This window comes from Betta splendens, chromosome 6 (assembly GCF_900634795.4).
Source record: "Betta splendens chromosome 6, fBetSpl5.4, whole genome shotgun sequence".
NCBI lineage: Eukaryota > Metazoa > Chordata > Actinopteri > Anabantiformes > Osphronemidae > Betta > Betta splendens.
Genome location: NC_040886.2, coordinates 16694080 through 16713358, shown reverse-complemented (window position 1 = coordinate 16713358; position 19279 = coordinate 16694080). Strand labels below are relative to the sequence as shown.

The 19279-nt window shown below is 41.1% G+C and overlaps 3 protein-coding genes across 3 annotated transcripts; 1 reads left to right on the top strand and 2 right to left on the bottom strand.

The window, feature by feature from the left end:
• Positions 1 to 50: 50 nt before the first annotated feature.
• ireb2 (iron-responsive element binding protein 2) lies at positions 51 to 9561 on the bottom strand. Its single transcript, XM_029153416.3, has 22 exons — positions 9440 to 9561; positions 7315 to 7401; positions 7059 to 7224; positions 6756 to 6893; positions 6287 to 6529; positions 6042 to 6111; positions 5709 to 5892; positions 5467 to 5606; positions 5218 to 5389; positions 4991 to 5091; positions 4808 to 4924; positions 4514 to 4673; positions 4137 to 4272; positions 3929 to 4013; positions 3681 to 3837; positions 3318 to 3442; positions 3121 to 3225; positions 2877 to 3019; positions 2636 to 2783; positions 2356 to 2478; positions 2088 to 2273; positions 51 to 1796 (listed from the first exon to the last, which is right to left on the bottom strand). The coding sequence occupies exons 1-22, from the start codon at positions 9462 to 9464 to the stop codon at positions 1686 to 1688; spliced, it is 2922 nt and encodes a 973-aa protein (XP_029009249.1). The 5' UTR covers positions 9465 to 9561; the 3' UTR covers positions 51 to 1685.
• A 99-nt stretch (positions 9562 to 9660) lies between these two features.
• slc25a44a (solute carrier family 25 member 44a) lies at positions 9661 to 13753 on the top strand. Its single transcript, XM_029153430.3, has 4 exons — positions 9661 to 10230; positions 11260 to 11960; positions 12062 to 12189; positions 12317 to 13753. Exons 2-4 carry the CDS (start codon positions 11327 to 11329, stop codon positions 12506 to 12508), a joined length of 954 nt encoding a protein of 317 aa, XP_029009263.1. The 5' UTR covers positions 9661 to 10230; positions 11260 to 11326; the 3' UTR covers positions 12509 to 13753.
• A 405-nt stretch (positions 13754 to 14158) lies between these two features.
• skic8 (SKI8 subunit of superkiller complex) lies at positions 14159 to 18597 on the bottom strand. The gene is made up of 11 exons (XM_029153433.3): positions 18456 to 18597; positions 17883 to 17933; positions 17766 to 17793; positions 17253 to 17358; positions 16811 to 16983; positions 15950 to 16098; positions 15654 to 15747; positions 15359 to 15452; positions 15195 to 15287; positions 14974 to 15052; positions 14159 to 14378 (listed from the first exon to the last, which is right to left on the bottom strand). Exons 2-11 carry the CDS (start codon positions 17892 to 17894, stop codon positions 14289 to 14291), a joined length of 918 nt encoding a protein of 305 aa, XP_029009266.1. The 5' UTR covers positions 17895 to 17933; positions 18456 to 18597; the 3' UTR covers positions 14159 to 14288.
• Between the last annotated feature and the right edge of the window lie 682 nt (positions 18598 to 19279).

Sequence of the window (19279 nt, the reverse complement as noted above, 5' to 3'; positions counted from 1 at the left end):
TTTACAGTGCAGTAAAATCTGTGACCCCGACTACTCACACAAGTACAGCACCAGTTTTTCTTTGTTTATTAAAAATGATTTACAGTGCTATTCAGAGTCACGCAGACTCCATTTCATGTGCAGGTAAACACCTGGCTCACGTGCCTCGCTTCACTAAACCGAGACAGAGGGAAGCGCAGCAGACCAGGTGACTACCAGCAGTGAGCACTTGCATCATTGTTCTATGTTCACTCTTCTGTGCAGATAAAACCTGCTCTAACAGAAAAGGCAAAGCGTGAAGGTGGACTGGTCTGACTGGCGAGTCAAAACCCCAACCCTAAATGTCACATGACAGTTTTCTATCTGCTTCACAACCATCTGTACTCACATGACATACACTAAAAGAATAAAACCACAGGCTCCAGTCCACATTCTAAATAGATGACTAGACAAACAGTGCAGTTAACATAGAGCTGACATGAACGGATGCTAATAAAGTCTAGGTCCTCACTGTGTCATTTATGATGGTTTTCAACTCAAGGCTGGTTTCCAGTTATCCATGTTAAAAAGAGAACTAACCTCCACATCTGTGTCCACACACAGCACTGTGTCAAAACGATGTTACCACACCCAGCTGTGAACAAAGAATTTAGACATTTTGGAAAACGGATCTTTGGCTGTTCTTCTTTGCTTTTAATTTGTGGCAACTGCATTTCCCACAATGCAAAAGCGCTAACTCAAGTGACATCACTAAGAGCACTCAACACTGGTTCTGATTTCCCCTTTAAATAAACATGATAGTGTAAGGAAATCCAGCAAGCTCTCCTCTTCCACCAGTAAAAGTAAAAGCTTTACACTTACAATGTTAAAATCATTTTTGTAAAACTTGGCTTTATATTAGGAACCATTTTTTTCCATTTCAGCTTGTGTGTGAATTGTATCAAGATTATTTTTGCAGACCAGCTTTCATAAGTTACCTTTAATGTGATGCAGGACTGTCAGTTGTAGAAGAAGCAGTTTCATGAAGGGAGTTTAGTTACACAGGTAACAGCAAAAGAAGAAACACAATTTTCCACAAAATTGAGTAGGAAGCATCAACTTTCTTCCTAAAGGTTTGATATTAAGAGAACATTACATAAGATTGTTTGGACCCAATTAGAAATAAGGGCAACTGACATCATATCTGCAACATTACTATGCTTCACTTTGACGATTGTAGGGGTAAACGAGGTGTTCATGCTGGAGTACCTAGCACCATCTTAGCCTTTCAAGGCAAAAGCAGCAGCTGGGATTCACTTCTGGCTCAACTTTCCATTGTTTTACTCAGCCGTACTCCTCCTTTTTCAGCGATAAAAGACAAAGCAATTCTGTTCAAACTTGTCTGAGATACAACCTCCACATTGAGTCAATGTTGCTGCTTCTTCCTTCCTTCCTTGGTTTGGCTGCTGTTTGAGGTGAGACACTGTGTTCAAATGCAGCAGCCGATGAACCGGCACTGATGGAGAAACAGCTCAGGTCTGACATCTGACGCTTCCCAGTCTTAAACGGTCTGGAAATGTTCATCCGCTCTAATGGACAAATCAGATCTATGTAGCTCCAGTGGGCCGCTTTTCATTCTCGCTGAAGATAAACTGGTAAATAATGAAAGCTGCGGTTTATGACACTTGTGCACATTCAGTAGGCTTGAGACCAGGGTGTAGTCTGTTTCAAAGAAAAGTCCGAGAAACGTATCTTAGGAGCCCTCCGTGCCGGAAAAAGATGAGATCCATGTCGTTGTCAAGCAGCGCGATGACGGAGAAGGACTTCCCTTGGCTGGTCTGGAAAAACACAAATAATAAGAAAATAACATGGAGGTGCAGAATCGATTATTATGTTAATGAAATCAAAAACAGAACTACAACAGTAAAAGCAACATTAGAACTGCTTTCATTATCTGAAATGTAACCGTTTCTGTGTCGTATGTTCAGACTTAGAACCTTTCAGTTACTTTATATTGATTTACAGTCGAATTGGTCTGTAATGTAATTGCTGTGTACCACTTGCTATCCAGCTTTAATTAGATTTCATCCGTCATACATTCAACAAATAAGCACACGCATGTTGTTCACCTCGACTGTGAGCTGTTCCCTCGGACGCAGGTTATCTGGCAGAGTGATGGTGAACCTCTCCTTTCCGCTTAGTTCCAGTGAGTCGGCGTTCTGGCCAGGCAGGAATTCGAGCGGCATGATGCCCATTCCCACCAACTGGTTCTTGTGCAGCTTCTCGAAGCTCTCAGCAATGACAGCACGTACCCCCTGGTGATGGCCGATAAACAAAAGGAAGAGCCTCAGGAAATGTGGTTGTAGAGTCAGTGGAAGGTGAGTGCGTGTGCTTTACCAGCAGGTATGGTCCTTTGGCTACCCAGTCCCTGGAGTTTCCAGAGCCGTAGTCTTTGCCTGCCAGGATGATGAGGGGGGTGCCGTCCCTCTGATAGCGCTCGGCTGCCTCGAAGACATCCAGCTGATCGGACAAACAGTAAGAGCAGTAGGTTTTACACTGACCAAACAGGAACAAATGTTACTAGCACGCTACTGGGAGAATTGAACAGGACTGGTCAAACATGAAACACAGTATTTTAGTTCCCCAACACATCTGAACTGGTCAGGTTTCCACTTACAGCCTGGCCTGAAGGAATGTGCAGGGTCTTGGGACCAGGTTTGCCAATAAATCGATTTTGGAGCTTGATGCTGGCAAATGTGCCTCTGGTCATCACTGCATCATTTCCTCTGCGTGCGCCATACGAGTTAAACTCCCGTGGTGTCAGGCTGAGGAGACATAAGTACAATGAAATCTGACCCGTGAAAAACAAAAACTAAGGTTACTGCATCTGGAACAGTTCTCAGTTCTTGGTAACTGACCGTTTGCTCTGCAGATATTTGGCAGCTGCGCTGGACCTGGCAATGCTGCCTGCTGGTGAGATGTGGTCCGTGGTCACTTTGTCCCCAAGGAACATTAAGGCATGGGCATTTTCTATTGACTGAGGAGTGGGGACCTCTTTAGTCTGAGGGAAAAGCAAGTGGAGTAGGTGCTTATTATACTTTCAAGATCACAACCGCAAACATAGATCAACACAAGAAACCAGGAGACACAGTAAAAACTCACCAACTTGCTAAAGAAACATGGTGAACGTATATATGTGGACTTGTGATCCCAGGGAAAAAGTGGAGAATCTGGACATTCAATGTTGTTCCAAAAGGTGTTTCCTTTCTGAAATAAAGAAAAAAAACACATTTACTTACATTCTGTGATGAGGTGAAAAGTCACAAAGGACAGGAGATGACGTGAAGATGTCCCAATACCTCCATCCGTCCCCTGAGATCCTTAAAGATGGAGGAGATTATTGTGTCCTCTTCGGTTTGTTGGACCTCCTCCCTGGATGGCCAGATATCACGGAGAAACACGTCCTTCCCCTCCGATGTTACACCTGCTCAAACAACAAAAAAGCACCACATCTGCTCAAATAGGCTGAAGAAAGGTACAAAAATTTACAGTCCAACAACCAAGATGCACATTTGACCTGTTTTCTGGTTAAAACGTCTGCACAAGACACTGGCTCATTACAGTCTCCCTGACTATAAACAACCAAAGTCCTGAAATCCTTTAATGAGCCTCAGCTTTGCCTGGAACAGTTTAAAAGTGCTACTGCCGTTTTCCATCTTTACCTAGAGGCTCTTTCTCAAAATCGATTCCCACAGTGCCTGCAATCGCATAGGCCAACACCAGGGGAGGGGAGGCCAGGTAGTTGGCACGGACACAGTCACACAGGCGACCCTCGAAGTGCCTGTTGCCAGATAACACACCACAGGCCACCAGGTCCCCCTAAAGTAAAAAGGGGATTGGATTATGTGAGCTATAAACTTTATTAAACATCTGTACAGAGAGAAACATAATAAAAGTAATATCATATCACCTGTTTGATGGCATCTACAACAGCATCTGGTAATGGGGCCGTGTTACCCACACAGGTAGCACAGCCATAACCAATCACTTCAAACCTGGAACAAAAACAGATTGTAAAGGAATTCAATCATTTCGACGTAGTGAGGCTGAGCTTGCTTTTGCCTTAGTGTTAGTAGACAATTTGCTTGTGTTGCTACTGCACTGTTTCAGCGACCTACCCAAGTTGACTTAAATAAGGCAGGACTCCACTTGTATTGAGGTAGTGAGTGACCATGCCACTTCCTGGAGCCAGGCTGGTCCGGATGTAAGGCTTGACCAAAAGCCCAGCCTCCACAGCCTTTTTGGCCATTAGACCTGAAGAAGATCACAAATATTGCTATGCTACTGCTAATGCACTTGAATTTATGTATTCTAACAGACATTTGCAATCTGAGATGAGTGATGTAATGAAAATAGATGTAATGATACAAGCCACCTTGTAACAAAACAACCACTGCATGGCCGTATTTACAATATGCCTCGTAAGTCTCAAATGTTTTTATTCCCAATCTAAAATGTTCAGCAGCTTTTAATCTTCACATTTCTAGTCTCTTACCTGCAGTAAGCATGACAGACGGGTTGCAGTTGTTGGTGCAACTGATAACAGCGGCGATGACCACTGAGCCATGGGCCAGCTCGTACTGCTGCCCACAGTGCAGGAAGGGAACCCGGGTCTCCTGCCTCTCCTTGGAGATGTTGAATCCTTTAAATCCCACCTTCAGGATTAAGCAAATAAATGCAGGTCGTTGGCATCTCCTCAAGCTACATCATCATAAACTAAGCCAAAGTATCTGAGTCATACACATACATGCAGTATATGATGATGGAAGAGTTTTTTTTTCTACTTTACCTTCTCATCAAGACAACTCTGAAAGTCTTCTTTCATGTTGCTGATTGCCACTCTGTCCTGAGGCCTCTTCGGTCCGCTCACATGTGGTACCATAGAGCTCAGGTTGATCTCAATCACCTGAAAGGTGAAAGGGTTCACTTTTCTATTTTTTGCCTACTGACAAGGTAAGTGCAGAAAAGTTACCTCAGAATACTCAGGGTCTTCTGAGGAGTCTTCATAGCTTCTAAAAAGCTTCACAGCCTTCATGTAAGACTCCAACAATTCAAGTTTTTCCTGGGTGAAATCTGAAAGTAAAATTAGAACACTATATTGTCTTAAACAGTTACAGGGACTTTAACGATGCAGGTAAAATGCAATGGAGAAATGCTCCAGATATACAACAACGTCAACGTCATACTCAGTTTACTCACTTGTCTTTTTAAAGTGCTTTAGAGTGACATGGTCGACAGGGAAGAAGCTGACAGTAGCGTTATACTCTGGACACATGTTGGCGATGGTAGTTCGATCAGGAGCCGACAGCTGGGACACACCGGGTCCAAAAAACTCTACAAACCTTCCAGCAATCCCAGCTTGCCTCAAATGCTAGAATAAACATTGTTTTGCATTACTGCACACTTCAGGTTCATGTTTATATTTTCATTACTAGTGCCAGTTTTCACCTTTGTGATACCAAGGACAATGTCTATAGAGGTGGTTAAGGGGTTGATGGAGCCCACCAGCTTGCAGCCCACCACCTGAGGAAGGGTCAAAGACACTGGCTGACCCAGCATCACAGCTTCTGACTCTATTCCCCCAACACCTGGTGGAGGAGATGCAGCACACATTCAAAAGGTGGAGTCAAAAGTATTCAAAAATTAATGAGTCTACAGTCCATGTCTGAGAAAGTATGAGGATGATTTACCCCAGCCCAGGATTCCCAGTCCATTGATCATGGTGGTGTGAGAGTCAGTTCCCACCACACTGTCAGGGTAGATGAAACCTTTGCTGACCTGGATAACTCTGGACAGATACTCTAGGTTCACCTGGTGGACTGCACCCACGTCCGGAGGAACCACATTTACATTCTTAAATGCTTTCGAACACCACTGTTGACAGACAGATGGGAGTTAGAGGATATATGTAAATTTGTGTCTGACATTGTAACATCAACTATTTGCATGACCTTTGTCTTAACAGGTGTTAAGAATACATTTTTAAGTTTGAACCAAATAAAGCATTACAACCACCTCTTTACCTTAAAGAACTGAAGCCTCTCTTTGTTTCTTATCAGTTCCATTTCCTGGTTCTTCACAGCTGTTTCAGTTCTGCAGAAAATTGAATAAACTGTCATCAAACAGTAAACTTCTAAAATATCAATGCAATACCTTCTGGTGTTGTAGAGATCTAGAAGAACAAACTGAGCAAGCAAAATGAAACAAATGCGGAACTCTAACACTACTGCCTCACAGGCCACACACAGACGGCTTTGCCAAGACTCACTCATATACAGGCTTTAGGTGAAAAGGGCATAGGAGAGGCGTGTTTTCTATCTGCTGGACAGAGGCTGAAGATTGACCCGACGAGCCTGGAGGGTCAGAGCAGGCAGGTTTACTACAGGACCCCCGCTGACCTCCACACTGTGAGCTTCCTCTGGACGGAGGCTTGAAGATTGTGGAACGAGAGGGACCCTGGCTCTGGCTTGGACTGTCCCCTCCACCAGGGTTTGGAGCATTCTGTATGGCACTGTGCACCACAAGTATGAAAAACATAGGCTGGTATGAATTACTCAATTACTTAACTTTAGGTAGAATAAAACACAGGTGCAGTGATCAAAGGTCAGTCTGGGTCTATGTTATTTTATTATAGTTATATAATATAATAGTTATAGTTAGTTATATTAGCTCTCAGTTCGTACTTGATTTAAAAGAAAAAAAAAGCGAGAGATGGAAAACTATAAATCCAAACGCACCATTTGCTATAGTCAATCTGTAATGAGTGATCTACGATGAGGTCTGTGGGGCATTTAGGGTTGACCAGGCTGGGGTCCACACCGTGTTTGGCTACAGCGTCCCTCATGGCTGCCAGGTCCACCATGGCAGGAATACCACTGTTAAAGAAACTGAGGGTCAGCTTTTCAACGTTCACTGACTTTCATTTAGCTGCATTATAAAATATTCTGATCGGATCATTGCTTATCTAATGCTTAGCTGTACATTTCAGAAACATTTACACCATGGGTGACTTGTATTGACACAAATTGTATGTAACCTACGTGAAGTCCTGAAGAAGGACTCGTGCTGGAGAGAACGGCACCTCGGTTTTATTCTGCTGCCGCTGCCAGTCCAAGATGCTCTGGACGTCGTCTTCTTTTGTGTAAAAGCCATCACAGTTACGAACTGCTGCTTCCAGCAAGACGCGTATGGAGAGAGGCAGTTTGTCTAAACAGAGAAAAAACACATGGCCTGTCAATAAGAAGCCTCAAATGTAAACGTTCTTCATGTGCACGTCAGCTCTCCTGTTGAACTCACCATATCTTGGATCGTTTAATTTTTGTGGATTGAAGAACTTAATTTCGCCATCACTCAGTGTGTCTATGAGATGGCTGTATTTGTGCTCTGCAGAGGAGAAACAAAAATTTGTGAAATAATAATTCAAGTGAAGCCTATTATTTATTTTATAAAAAAAAAACAGGTTAACTAAATTTTCTTGTGATGTGGAAAAGCAAATAAAGAGATTTCACTATTGTCATTTTACTGGACTGTAGGGGTCAGAGCAAGATAGGCCAGGACAAGAATTAGACCAAATCTAAGAATCTGGCAGGAGGCCTACATTTCTTTTGCATGTATGCTCATTAACCATACAGTTGGCTTACATACCTTATAGTATTAATGCTTGTTAGCAGTAGTACAGTTTCAAGAAGCTCAGTTTCAACTTTGATGGTGATGTGAATTAAGTCAATTTATGAAAACATCAGGCCACAGTGCAAATGCAAAAAGAGAATTTAAAATATAGTATGAGTCTAATTTATTCCTTACTCATGGTCTGGCAATACATTCACTAGCCACAATTTCTAGTATAAATCTATAGTTGGTAGGTTTAACCCTAAAGCTATGTGCATACAATCAACTCATAGCTGTTTAATTTTGATGAGATTCTACTTGACACTAAGCTCAGCAAGGACTAAGCCCCTGTAGATATTGGTTAAGGCAAAAGTCTCATCTCTAACAGTATGCATTGCATTTTCTGCCTGATCTCTCAACATGAAACCGTGATGTAACTTTGGCTCTCAGGTTACGAGTTTCAAAAGCAACATGGTGAGCATACTGGGCTATAGTAAGTCACTATTTTATACCCTAAATGTTGGGATGTTGAGCAAATGAAAGCAATGTCCTTAAAAACAATCAGTGACCCTGTAAAATGTAGACATAAGTCAAGGCCCTCACAGTTAGGGAAGAAATGTAAGGACATAGTGGAACTGCTTCAATGTAATCCCTGCAAAAATCTGAAAATAAACTAATGTAAATCCCACAGTGAAAGTTTCTTCTTCATCTGCAGTATTTACTGCCAACACAGTGAAGCAGCTTTGATGCAGCTGAACATTAAAGTAACAATACACTATAATTTAGTTCAATATTCCTAAGCAAACATAAACCAGTTCAAACCCAAAGGGAGCTAAATTCAAAGGATGTTACGCATATATTTTCTATAGGTTTTTAGAAGTTTCTAGTTTGAGCAGACCTACGTTTATAAACAAAACAATTTCTAAATCATAACGTTCCTGCCTTTCTAAAAAACTTTTGTCTGCTCCTGTGAATATTGTATAAATAAAAATAAGCAAAAACTAGAACAATCTAATCTGAAATTGGATGATCACTAGTGAAAGCTAATGAGACAAACCCTCATGGGAACTCGTTTTTCCTGATGAAGCAGCTGGTTAGATGGACGAAGATAACTCGATATGAAAGATAATTTTTAGCAAGAGAATTATTAAAGATTGACTCAACACACCATTAAGTGCATGTTAGCGTTGTCAGACAATCAGACAACTATGGTCTAAACACGAGTCCTTGTGGGTTTTGACACCAAAAGCAAAAGCATATAACAATACTATATAATGACGTTAGTCTATAATTGCGAGGTTTAACGAAAAGCTGATGGGTTATAACCGTGGTAATGACACACAGTGCGCAATCATCCGCTTAAATCAAGTCAAATCTCTATGTGTCTTCAAAACAAGGTATGGAAGTCAGTTACACTAGCTACGACTGCAACTTGCTAACGCTGCTCCTTATCGTGAAGCCCCCTATCGCTACTCAAGTACTTATCGAGCCACTGGCTTGAAGAGATAAGAAAAAGCAAGGTAACTACAACAAATACCGAGCATAGACATGTCTGAATTGGTGACAATGTAAAAAAAACCACGTGTTTTCAACGGTACGGTAGATAACCGCTCCAGTTCAGTTGTTGAATCATTACCAAACTAGCTAATGCTAGCGTTAGCGATAACCGGTTTGACGTCGGTACTCGTCATACCAGTTGACTAAAATCAAACGACAACCATTCTCAAAACGGGGAGGTTTCAATCCCCACCTGTCTTTAGTCTAAATACAGTGACAGGGTGGTAGGTAATGTTAGCAGGAGACGCGTCTTTACCTTTGACTGGGGAAGTGAGCGCCATGATGACTACTGAAATCAACACGACCCGTTCTCGGGACTGTGCACGCAACACTAGAATTGACCAATCACAATGAAGAACTTAACAGTCCCGCCCACACAGAATGATTAAGAAAATAAAAACAACACAATGAAAAGCCTTAATTAAACATAAAGCAAAAGAATCAAAGGCAACAAAGCATTTTAACAAGGATTTCTTTAACAAAGACACACAGGACACTACAAATGTGTTGTTTTGACTATTTTCAAGTCAGCTACGTCTGGTAATATTTATTAGAAGTAAATGAGTAGTATGTAAATCTACCTATCTATACTTACTGTAGATGTAGTTTGGGTATTTCAATATTATGCTGCTTTAAACATAAACGCCCACAGGCCAAATTCCAATCCATGAAGAGGCAAAATTCCTATTTTTGCATCGACATGTGAACGCATCGCAGTAAGTTACTAACCGTTAAGTTGCAGTACCAGCAAGCTAGCGTTAGCTGAGTAAACAAAACATGCTAACGGTAGCTGGTGCAGTGATCCACTGGAAATAAGATGGTTTTGAGATCACGTTTTGCAACTTAGAAATATTCGCAAAGAAAACATTGACGCGGTACAAGCTCGACCCATGACCTTTCACATTTGACATGGTTTGTTTGCCCTAGTAATGGACGGAAGACACGACCCACCTTGTAGCAGAGTAGGCCGTGTGATACTACACATCAGCTAGCATTAGCTTTAGATACGAGGCGGAAGGTAAAGCCCAAGTTTAACGCCCATGACAGGTAGGTTTCAGCCGTGTTCTGCACCAAAGCTTCGATTCGCAGTACATCAACACTTTTTTAGTAGCTAGCTAACGCATAGCTAAAGTTCACAAAGTGACATTGCACGTGCTGTTGCGGGACATCAGATTAATATCAAACAATTAGGCTGGACACGTGATTTTGTTATCAAACAGTGTTTAAATGGAAACGTGTGAATAATAACAACAACAAATGGACGCTTTGTGTCTGTCAGTCTTTCCCAAACTGTACGCGTACAGACGGTGTCCTGCCCTCTCTGCTTTAGGTAACATTACATGGCTTCGTGGCCAAACTAGTTCGTTTTGTGATATTTGCGTGTCATTGTCTCGATGTGTTTTATGAGCTGCAATAATAAATGTTGTTGTTAGGTGGTAGTGCAACATGTGGCGTAATCAGCTGCACACTTCCGTGTAGACAATGTTTTGCTACTTGCTTTAACTTTCTTCGTTGTAATGCATGTATGCAATATATTTCCTAGGCTCGGTTCATGATCAGTATAGAAATAATGCAAAAGGAGAGGTTTGTTTTTTAACACCCTTCGCATTCTTCAGTAACTTTACTATTACTACGTTTTTTGGCAGAAGCATAGCAAGTTGTCTGTTATCTTACAACCAGAATTTGCTGACAACTGCTTTAATGTGGAAGGGCGAGAACTGGCGCTGACTAAGAGAAAAAAAAACTTGGTACTATTTAAATATGACATATTTTAATTTCAGCATTTATTTATTTATTTTGAGGTTTAGCCATTAATCGGTACCATCTATATCTATTAACTGTTTTTACCAGTTTGAGAACTTTAGAAAATAACTTAATAACAAACTGAATGTCATATCATTTGTATTGTATTGATATGATACATGCAACCTAGATTAGATTAGATTTGATCAGCTTTATTGGTGTTACACATGTACAAGTACTTACATACTAGAGATGTGTGGTTAAATAGATGGACTGACATGAGTGAACTCAAGAGTCTCTGCATCTGATATCTACTAATGTTAAATTTTACAGTTATGAAGAAAGCGGGACTGTCTGCAGATATGTGGCTTTAGGGTCCCCCCCCCCCCTCCCTGGCACCATGCATCAGAAAGGTGCGATCCAGATTATTGAATGGGAGGACCTGGACAAGAAGAAGTTTTACTCTCTGGGTGTGTTTATGACCTTAACCACCAGAGCTACGGTGTATCCAGTGAGTCTTATCCGCACCCGACTCCAGGTTCAGAAGGGGAAGAGCCTGTATTCTGGCACGTTTGATGCTTTCTGCAAGATCCTGCGCACAGAGGGTGTATGGGGCCTCTACCGTGGGTTTATGGTCAATACCTTCACCCTCTTCTCAGGGCAGGCTTATATTACCACCTATGAATTGGTACGCAAGTATGTGTCCAACTACTCTCCAAGTAATACGGTGAAGTCAGTGGTGGCAGGAGGAGCAGCGTCCCTGGTGGCCCAGACCATCACGGTGCCCATAGATGTCGTGTCCCAGCAACTGATGATGCAAGGGCAGGGGGAGCACCTGAGTCGCTTTAAGGCCAAACCCAAAATGATGCTCACAGCCACAAAGCACAAACCAACTTTCGGGCAAACACGTGACATTACGGTGCAGATATTCACAACTGATGGATTTAGAGGATTTTACAGGGGCTACGTGGCGACCCTCCTCACCTACATCCCCAACAGTGCATTGTGGTGGCCTTTTTATCATTTTTATGCAGGTAAATAACAAACACTGCTGTTTACACTTTGTTTTTGTTTACAAGTTGCAGCTTTTGGAAAATTGATATAAACATTGCTTTCTTTGGTTTTGTAATCTCAGAGCAGCTGTCCTTGTTAGCACCAAGTGAGTGCCCCCACCTTATTCTGCAGGCTGTGGCAGGTCCAATGGCCGCTGCAACCGCCTCCACCATCACCAACCCCATGGACGTTGTTCGTGCAAGGGTTCAGGTAAATAATAGCCACTGTTTGTTCATTTAGGCAGGTTGAAATTTGGTTTAAGTGATTTTACCAATAGACTTTTTATGTTTTATTGTCAATCACGTTTTCCTGGTTTACCTTTGAATGTCTTTTCTAGGTTGAAGGACGATCGTCTGTTATCGAGACGTTCAAGCAGCTGCTGGCGGAGGAGGGCGTCTGGGGACTGTCCAAGGGGCTGTCAGCTCGCGTCATCTCTTCTATACCAACGTCCATTCTCATTGTGGTCGGCTACGAAACTCTGAAGAGACTGAGCCTACGAGCGGATCTAATAGAGTCCAGGCACTGGTGAAAGGCAAGAACAGCCTCCTATCAGGCTGAACCTCACATAATTACTCAGATATGTCTCTGCTGTGGTGCTGTTGCCGCAAACCTTCAAACTGAGTTGTTTTAATGCGGGTATGACGACAATGGAACAGACTAATTGTGGTGTTGTTTTTTGTTTGTCTCTCTTCTGGCTTCTTTCCTTTTTTCGCTAAACTGTTAAAATGCGAGCAAATCAAGATTGACTTGATTTATTGAAGATTGAATCAAATGTATGTCAATTTTATCAACAGACCGGTTATTGGGGTTTTTAGGAAATTATATGGTAAAGAAATCATGTCAGAGATTTAGTTTTTTCTGTGAACCCAGGTGTACACGCAAACTGCCCTTTAACACCAGAAGAGAGCTTAATGTGAATGCATTCCAAATATTTGTGCAGAGTTTTGAAAATGAGTCCCACCGTTTCTTCAGGACTAACAAAGAGAAAATCAGACGTCATTGAACTGGACAGAATGACTCAATTTGTGAGACTTAAAGTTATCTATAAACTATTGTTCACGATCTGTTTAATTACAGGACAACAAATGAGAATTTTATCTCTATGGGTCTTTGAAAAACTCCCCTCAAATCTGTGTAGTGTGAGAAGTAGTGTTTATTGGCTTTGTCCTGTGATTTATTCCCAGCTGTTTGTGAAATAGCCCATGTGTCATCGTGTGGATTTGTTCGAAGCACCAGTCATTCTTTCTTATCTGTGTAAACAAGATACAAACTGCGCAAAACGAAGTTGAGCTTGAAATATGAGAAGAAAGGATTACATTATGTTTGAGGCCTTAGACGACGGGAGAGGAGCTTTTTCAGTATTTCCTTTTAAATGCCACTTGTGATAGTGTGATAATCATGTTGTATTGTGTGTGTTACTGGTACTCTTCTGATGAGTCAACCATTTGCTAACGGGACAGAAGATTCACTTTCTACATCACAAAGCCTTTTGTAAAATTATGGACTTTTACACACTTCTGTTCAACTTGGTTACTGCCAAAAAACACACACATTTAATACCCGCCCTTTCTTTTTATAAACTGGAAGCTGCAACATTTCAGTTTGATCAATAATAAGTCCATGTAAACAGACCTTTACATGTATGTAGGAAAAGCTACGTCTGTACTGAACTAACGTAACTATCTGCTTTTTGTAGCCTAAGAATTGTCCAGTTTGATGTGTTTTAAACACTGAGAACTTGTAGACAAAAAGCAATAAAAAAAAAAGTTCTGAAGCACTGTGTTGGATTATTATTAGTAGGAAAATGCTGAGTTTCTGAAGGTTACGAGGCTGCGGTTCGCCTGTTTGGCCACTGGGGGGAGAGTCTACACAGGGCTGAAACATTCCTCTGGTTTTTACTTCCTCCGTCAGAGAAATTTCAGACGCCACAGGAAGACACAAATACAGTAAAATAAGTTACATGTGAGGAAACCTGAGTAAAGGATCCAAGTATGAAGCGACGGAATCGACGAATAAGTGCGTTAGCTCTCACCATCTGTCATCAGACCTGGCCTACGGCAGTGAATTGTTATGATTATTCAGATCATATATAGAGAAACAGAGTATACTGGAGACTATAGTTACTGCTTTGTTATGGCTCACACCATAAAAGAGAAAACATACACCAGAAACAAGAAGATAAAAAAACCCAACCCTTTATTTGACCGTAGTTGGTCAGTGCAAAAACAAAACCTATGACATTTACAGCATCCGTCCCACCCCTCCCTCTTCAGAGACCAGAACCAGCTCCATGATTTGGACAAGCTTCATCACATGGGACAGTCGTAGATGTGGATGGCGCGGTCGTCTCCAGCAGAAATGATCTTGGAGCCAGTGCTATTGTACTTCACGCTCCACACCTGAAGGAACATTAAAAAACAATTCATAAAATCAAACAATAGTTCAATAACTTAGATTCTGTGTAACCCAAAGGTGGAGAAGAATAGAAATACTTGTGTAGATGCAATAACTATGTTATCGATCAGTGAGGATCCTCGTTATCTCTGTTCATTCAAACAAGCTGCTCAGTTTCTGTTTTGCCTCTTTGTATCACATTGTTTTAACTGAAAGCTAAAGCAGCCCACAAAACCGCAGAAGAACAAAACTCGAACAGTTAACGAGCTTCAAACCGTCCCTGAAGGCTTTCTGGTTTTGAATTTAAACAATGTGGAGACACAAAAACAATATGGCCGATTCGACTGCCTTTCATCTCCTCTCGGAGGAGCTGTGCCATTTCAAGCTGAGCCTTTGTTGGTGAACAGATCAAACTCCCCACAGCAACCAGAGATCTAATGACAGCTGGGATTATTGGTTTTGCCGGAGCTGTAAGATCAGAGGAGGGTTACATGAGGGGCTGCACCATAACTCTGGATGTATTGATTTCCCAGAGCTCATCAGCGCTTTTCAATCTGATTATAAACACTCCAGGAGGAGATACAGGCTCAGCCTTGTCACCTGGTCCTGGTGGTCAAAGAAGGTGTTGATGCAGGCTCTGGAGCTGGCGTCCCAAACCTTCACGCTCTTGTCAGACGAGCTGAAAGTAGAGCAGAGTGGACATTTTGTAGGTTTTACATTCAATCTTAGAGTCCAACTGAGCTGCTGGGTTTGTCTTGGCACCTGGGGAGAACGCACACACGCGTGCACACACACACACACACCTATTAATGTTGTCTCACCTTGAGACAAAGTGGGTGTTATCTGGGGAGAAGGCCACATTAAGCACCCATGATCCGTGCCCGCTCAGTGTTCCAGCCAAGTTGGCATGTTGCCTACAAAACAAATAGATTTTTTTTTATTTTACTGCCTAAATAAAAAAGAACCAAAAGCAAGCTGGACTCACACGTCGTATATCTTTATGTAGCCGTCGTCTGAGGCTGTGACGAGGAGCTGAGAGTCTGGGGAGAAGGTGAGGGATCTGATTGGCATAGCATGACCTGAGGACAGAGAGGAGATGGACCAGCCAAGTCTTCAGGTGTGGCAGATTTCAGGCTTGCTGACCTTATATGGTGTTCCTCTCACTTCAAGCTGTTTAAATTAATACTAAACTAGTTGTTTAGGCACAATACATGTATAATATGTTCACTATATGTAACAGTAGAAAAGTAATTTTTCATGCAACTAATAAATGAATATACCTTCCAGCGTGTGGAGTAGTTTCCCAGTGGCGATGTCAAAGATGTTGATAATTCCATCAATGGCTCCGCTGGCTAAATATTTCCCATCAGGACTCTGATGAGCGAAGCAGTTTAGAAAAAGACGATTTACAAATGTAGAGAACCAAGGAAGCCTTACAAAACAACACACAGAAAAGATTCAGATAAACTGTTGGGAATAAGAAAAGATCTTAGTGACTGTGAAGCACTGAATTCTCAGCCTAGAAAAGGCCGAGCAACAGGAGGCACCACCAAAACAACAATTCACGGTTCCTTACGTAAGCAATACTCAGGATGAATTTTCCTCGAGTATCCAGGGAAAATTCCTTTTTGCCACTTTCCACACCAAAGGTGTTAACTTTTCCAAGGTGGCTTCCTGTGGCAATGTATTTAGAGTCTGGAGAAAAAGCAACTGTCCACGCATCAACTAGGAGAAAGACAAAGAATGTAACTCAACAAGATGTCCTATAAAATAATCTGTTAATAGTCAATAAAGTTAATTAAAGCTCAGTCACATCAGTAGAATACTTTTTTAAAGTGTGCACCAACATTCTGAACTGCAAATCTGGACTTTGTCTGGCTTGTCTTTCCTGATAATAGCAACAAACCTACTTTCTCCTCTGCTGAACCAGATTCTAACTGCAGTTGAAAAGACTACATCAGTAAAAAAAATAAAAAAATGGCTGTATAGATAACCCACTGATGCAGACCGAGCACTAAGGTAAACACAGTATCACTAATAAAAGGTGACGTGGCATTTACATGAAGTAAAGCTCAGTTTAGGACACACGATGAAGCTGACATTTCTGGATGTGCCTTTTTTGAAAGGCGCGGATAAAAACTAAAAGGAGTTCGCTGAGCGGCAAAGAAGAGCAGACAAGCCCTCAATTCTGCAGTTTGTGTTAACGTCAAGCTAGTTCACACCTTCCTCTGCACTGACCTTTGTTCAGAGGCAAGTGCTTAAAAGAAAAGGACTGAGTGAACACAACACAGTAAGAAACACATTTAGTGTTTTGTTTTTATCTAACACTTTAAAAACTAAAGAATCAAGTATTAACCCTTTTTACATCATACATCCCAGAGGTGAAAAGCTCACAGTCATCACTATACAAGCACCAAAACAGATGAATCAATGTCACCTGGTCCAGCATCCATAGACTTGATCTGCTTTCCAGACTCCAGATCCCAGAGACGTATGTGTGCGTCTAGGGAGCTGGAGGCTGCGATCGCCCCATTATGACTGATGTCCACCGACACCACACCCAGCTGGTGGCCTTCCAGAGTCCACAGCAGCTCCAGCTTCTCGTCTGACCTGTTGAGACAGGGGTACAAGGAGTTCAGGTTTATTCACAGAAGGTCAATCAGCATAAAATGTACTGATAAGTTTAAACCACAATTTCCTAAAATGTATTAAAAGGAAGGGCAGCTTCATATTATTATATATTATATTATCATTAAAAACCTGTTGCAATGCGAATCAAATAAAAAGGCTTTATGAATTGACAATGCTCACTATTGTATCTAAAACAGTGTTGTGTCTAGTGTGGTGCTTGCTTTTGTTAAAATATGTGCTTTGTATACCATTTCCAGACTTTCACCATATCATCCAACGAGCCAGTGACAATAGTTTCAGACCCATCTGCCTCACTTTTACCCCACGCCGTTGTCCAAATAGCATCATCATGTGCTGAGAAAAACCAAACGTACATTAAAAAACAGTCAACAATGTGATCACATTAATATAATACATCTATATAATGTATATAATACATCTATATTTTTTTATGGTCAAACAAGCTCATGAAACGGTCTAGTCACTCCCACTAGACTAGACATTTTTGGAAAAAGGAAGGTTGTTTAGGTAATTATATTGAAATGTTATTTAAATTAAGGAAGGCATTATAATAGTAACAATAAATACAAAGTCATAAATAGTAATAAATGTACGTGTAACAGCAAATGCATTACAACTCCACCGTACTATAAAAATAGGAATATTGACAGGTGTACAAATACTAGAAGCAAATATATATCAGTAAATATAATGCTGATATATTAATTGTGACAGCTTCATACAGTCAGACCATGACTCACCATGCTCTTGCTTGAAAAGAATGCTGTACTGAAATTAAAAAACAAACCTAAAGTTAATTTCTGCATTCTCCGAATTTTGAATGTCAGTACAGGTGTAAAAATGAATGTATTGCTTACTTGTGTGCTCATTGTTTGTTCTTGGTACTGGCGCAGATAGTTGACTAGAAGCTAAAAAAAGTCACAAGATAAAGGTAATATAAATCAATGGATTTATAGGATGAATGGATCAATTTCGGAAAAGTAAAAATTAACATCATACAACTAGAAGCTGTATATCTTTCCACACGTTGCTAAGGTTTTATTTATATTGTCTGTCGTTTTATCATAATTAAAACCCTTTGTAACAGATCAAATTAAAAACATTTGTGTGTGAAAATCCAAAGACTTAGCTGGTTCATTGTAAAAGTCGGACTGAATTAATAGCCAACATAGCGCGACTGTCCAACACATCTACAAGAGTTTGCATCTGTACAGCAACCACAGTTGTTCAGAAAACCCAAGGATTAAAGATAAGAACAGCAATAACACTAACAAAGGTTAGAATCTGTAAAAAAACAATGGCTAACTGTAACTAGCTCTTAAGAGTTAGCTACAGAGTTAGCGCTGCAACCGGTTGGCAAAAAAAACAGTTTCCTAGTGTCGATTTAACAAACTGGCAACGAATTTAATTAAGTGCATGAACACACATACCTTCTAATCGCCAAATATTATGGTTTATTTAATGTTGGCAGCGCGATGATTTACATGTGAGACGCCATGTCAACATTAATCGTAACTTCCGCTTCATTCTTCTTCGTTACCTTTAATCAGATGAAAAATGTGTAATGAGGCGCACTACCGCCACCAGCGGAACGCGAAGGTACAGCAAGTAAAACGACTGTGACAGTGAAACGGTAGAAATTTAACGGAACTGTATTTTATTGTGAACCTAATCATTCTAGTTATTCAGCAAACCTAATTGTTTGCATTTTTAGGAGAACAACACATTATTTTATTAAAACATTATTTACCCTCTCTGGTGATCTGGTGTTAACAAATTTGTGCACTCACTTACACCCAATCAGTGGAAAGGAAAGTTACTGTAAGTCAGTAAAGTACACAGAGGAAAGCGAACCAGAATGTGAAGAGTAAACAGAAAAACATCCTGACATTTTGACAGGTGCCTCAACTGCAGTCTGAGCTCCACAGTCTCAAAACCAATTGTGAAGATACAGTTTCAAGAGAAGCAGGGGTAAGAAAATGCACCCAGTGTGTTTTAAATAACTGCTGAAGTGCAGCTGAAACAGGATCAGTGTGAATCTCCTGACAGCTCAGGACCTGAGTGAAGAAGATGAGAGATGTCCTATTTAAACCAGGGAGAAGGAGATTGTCTGATGTTGTGTTCTTTTTTAAGGCCACTCATAATTCTGGTAATTAGACCACACTTTTCCTGCAGAATCATTTGTGCTGAAAGTCAGTGTGTGAGATCTGAAACAAAACGTCCTGAGAGTTAATATTTGGTCACAGGGTTTAAG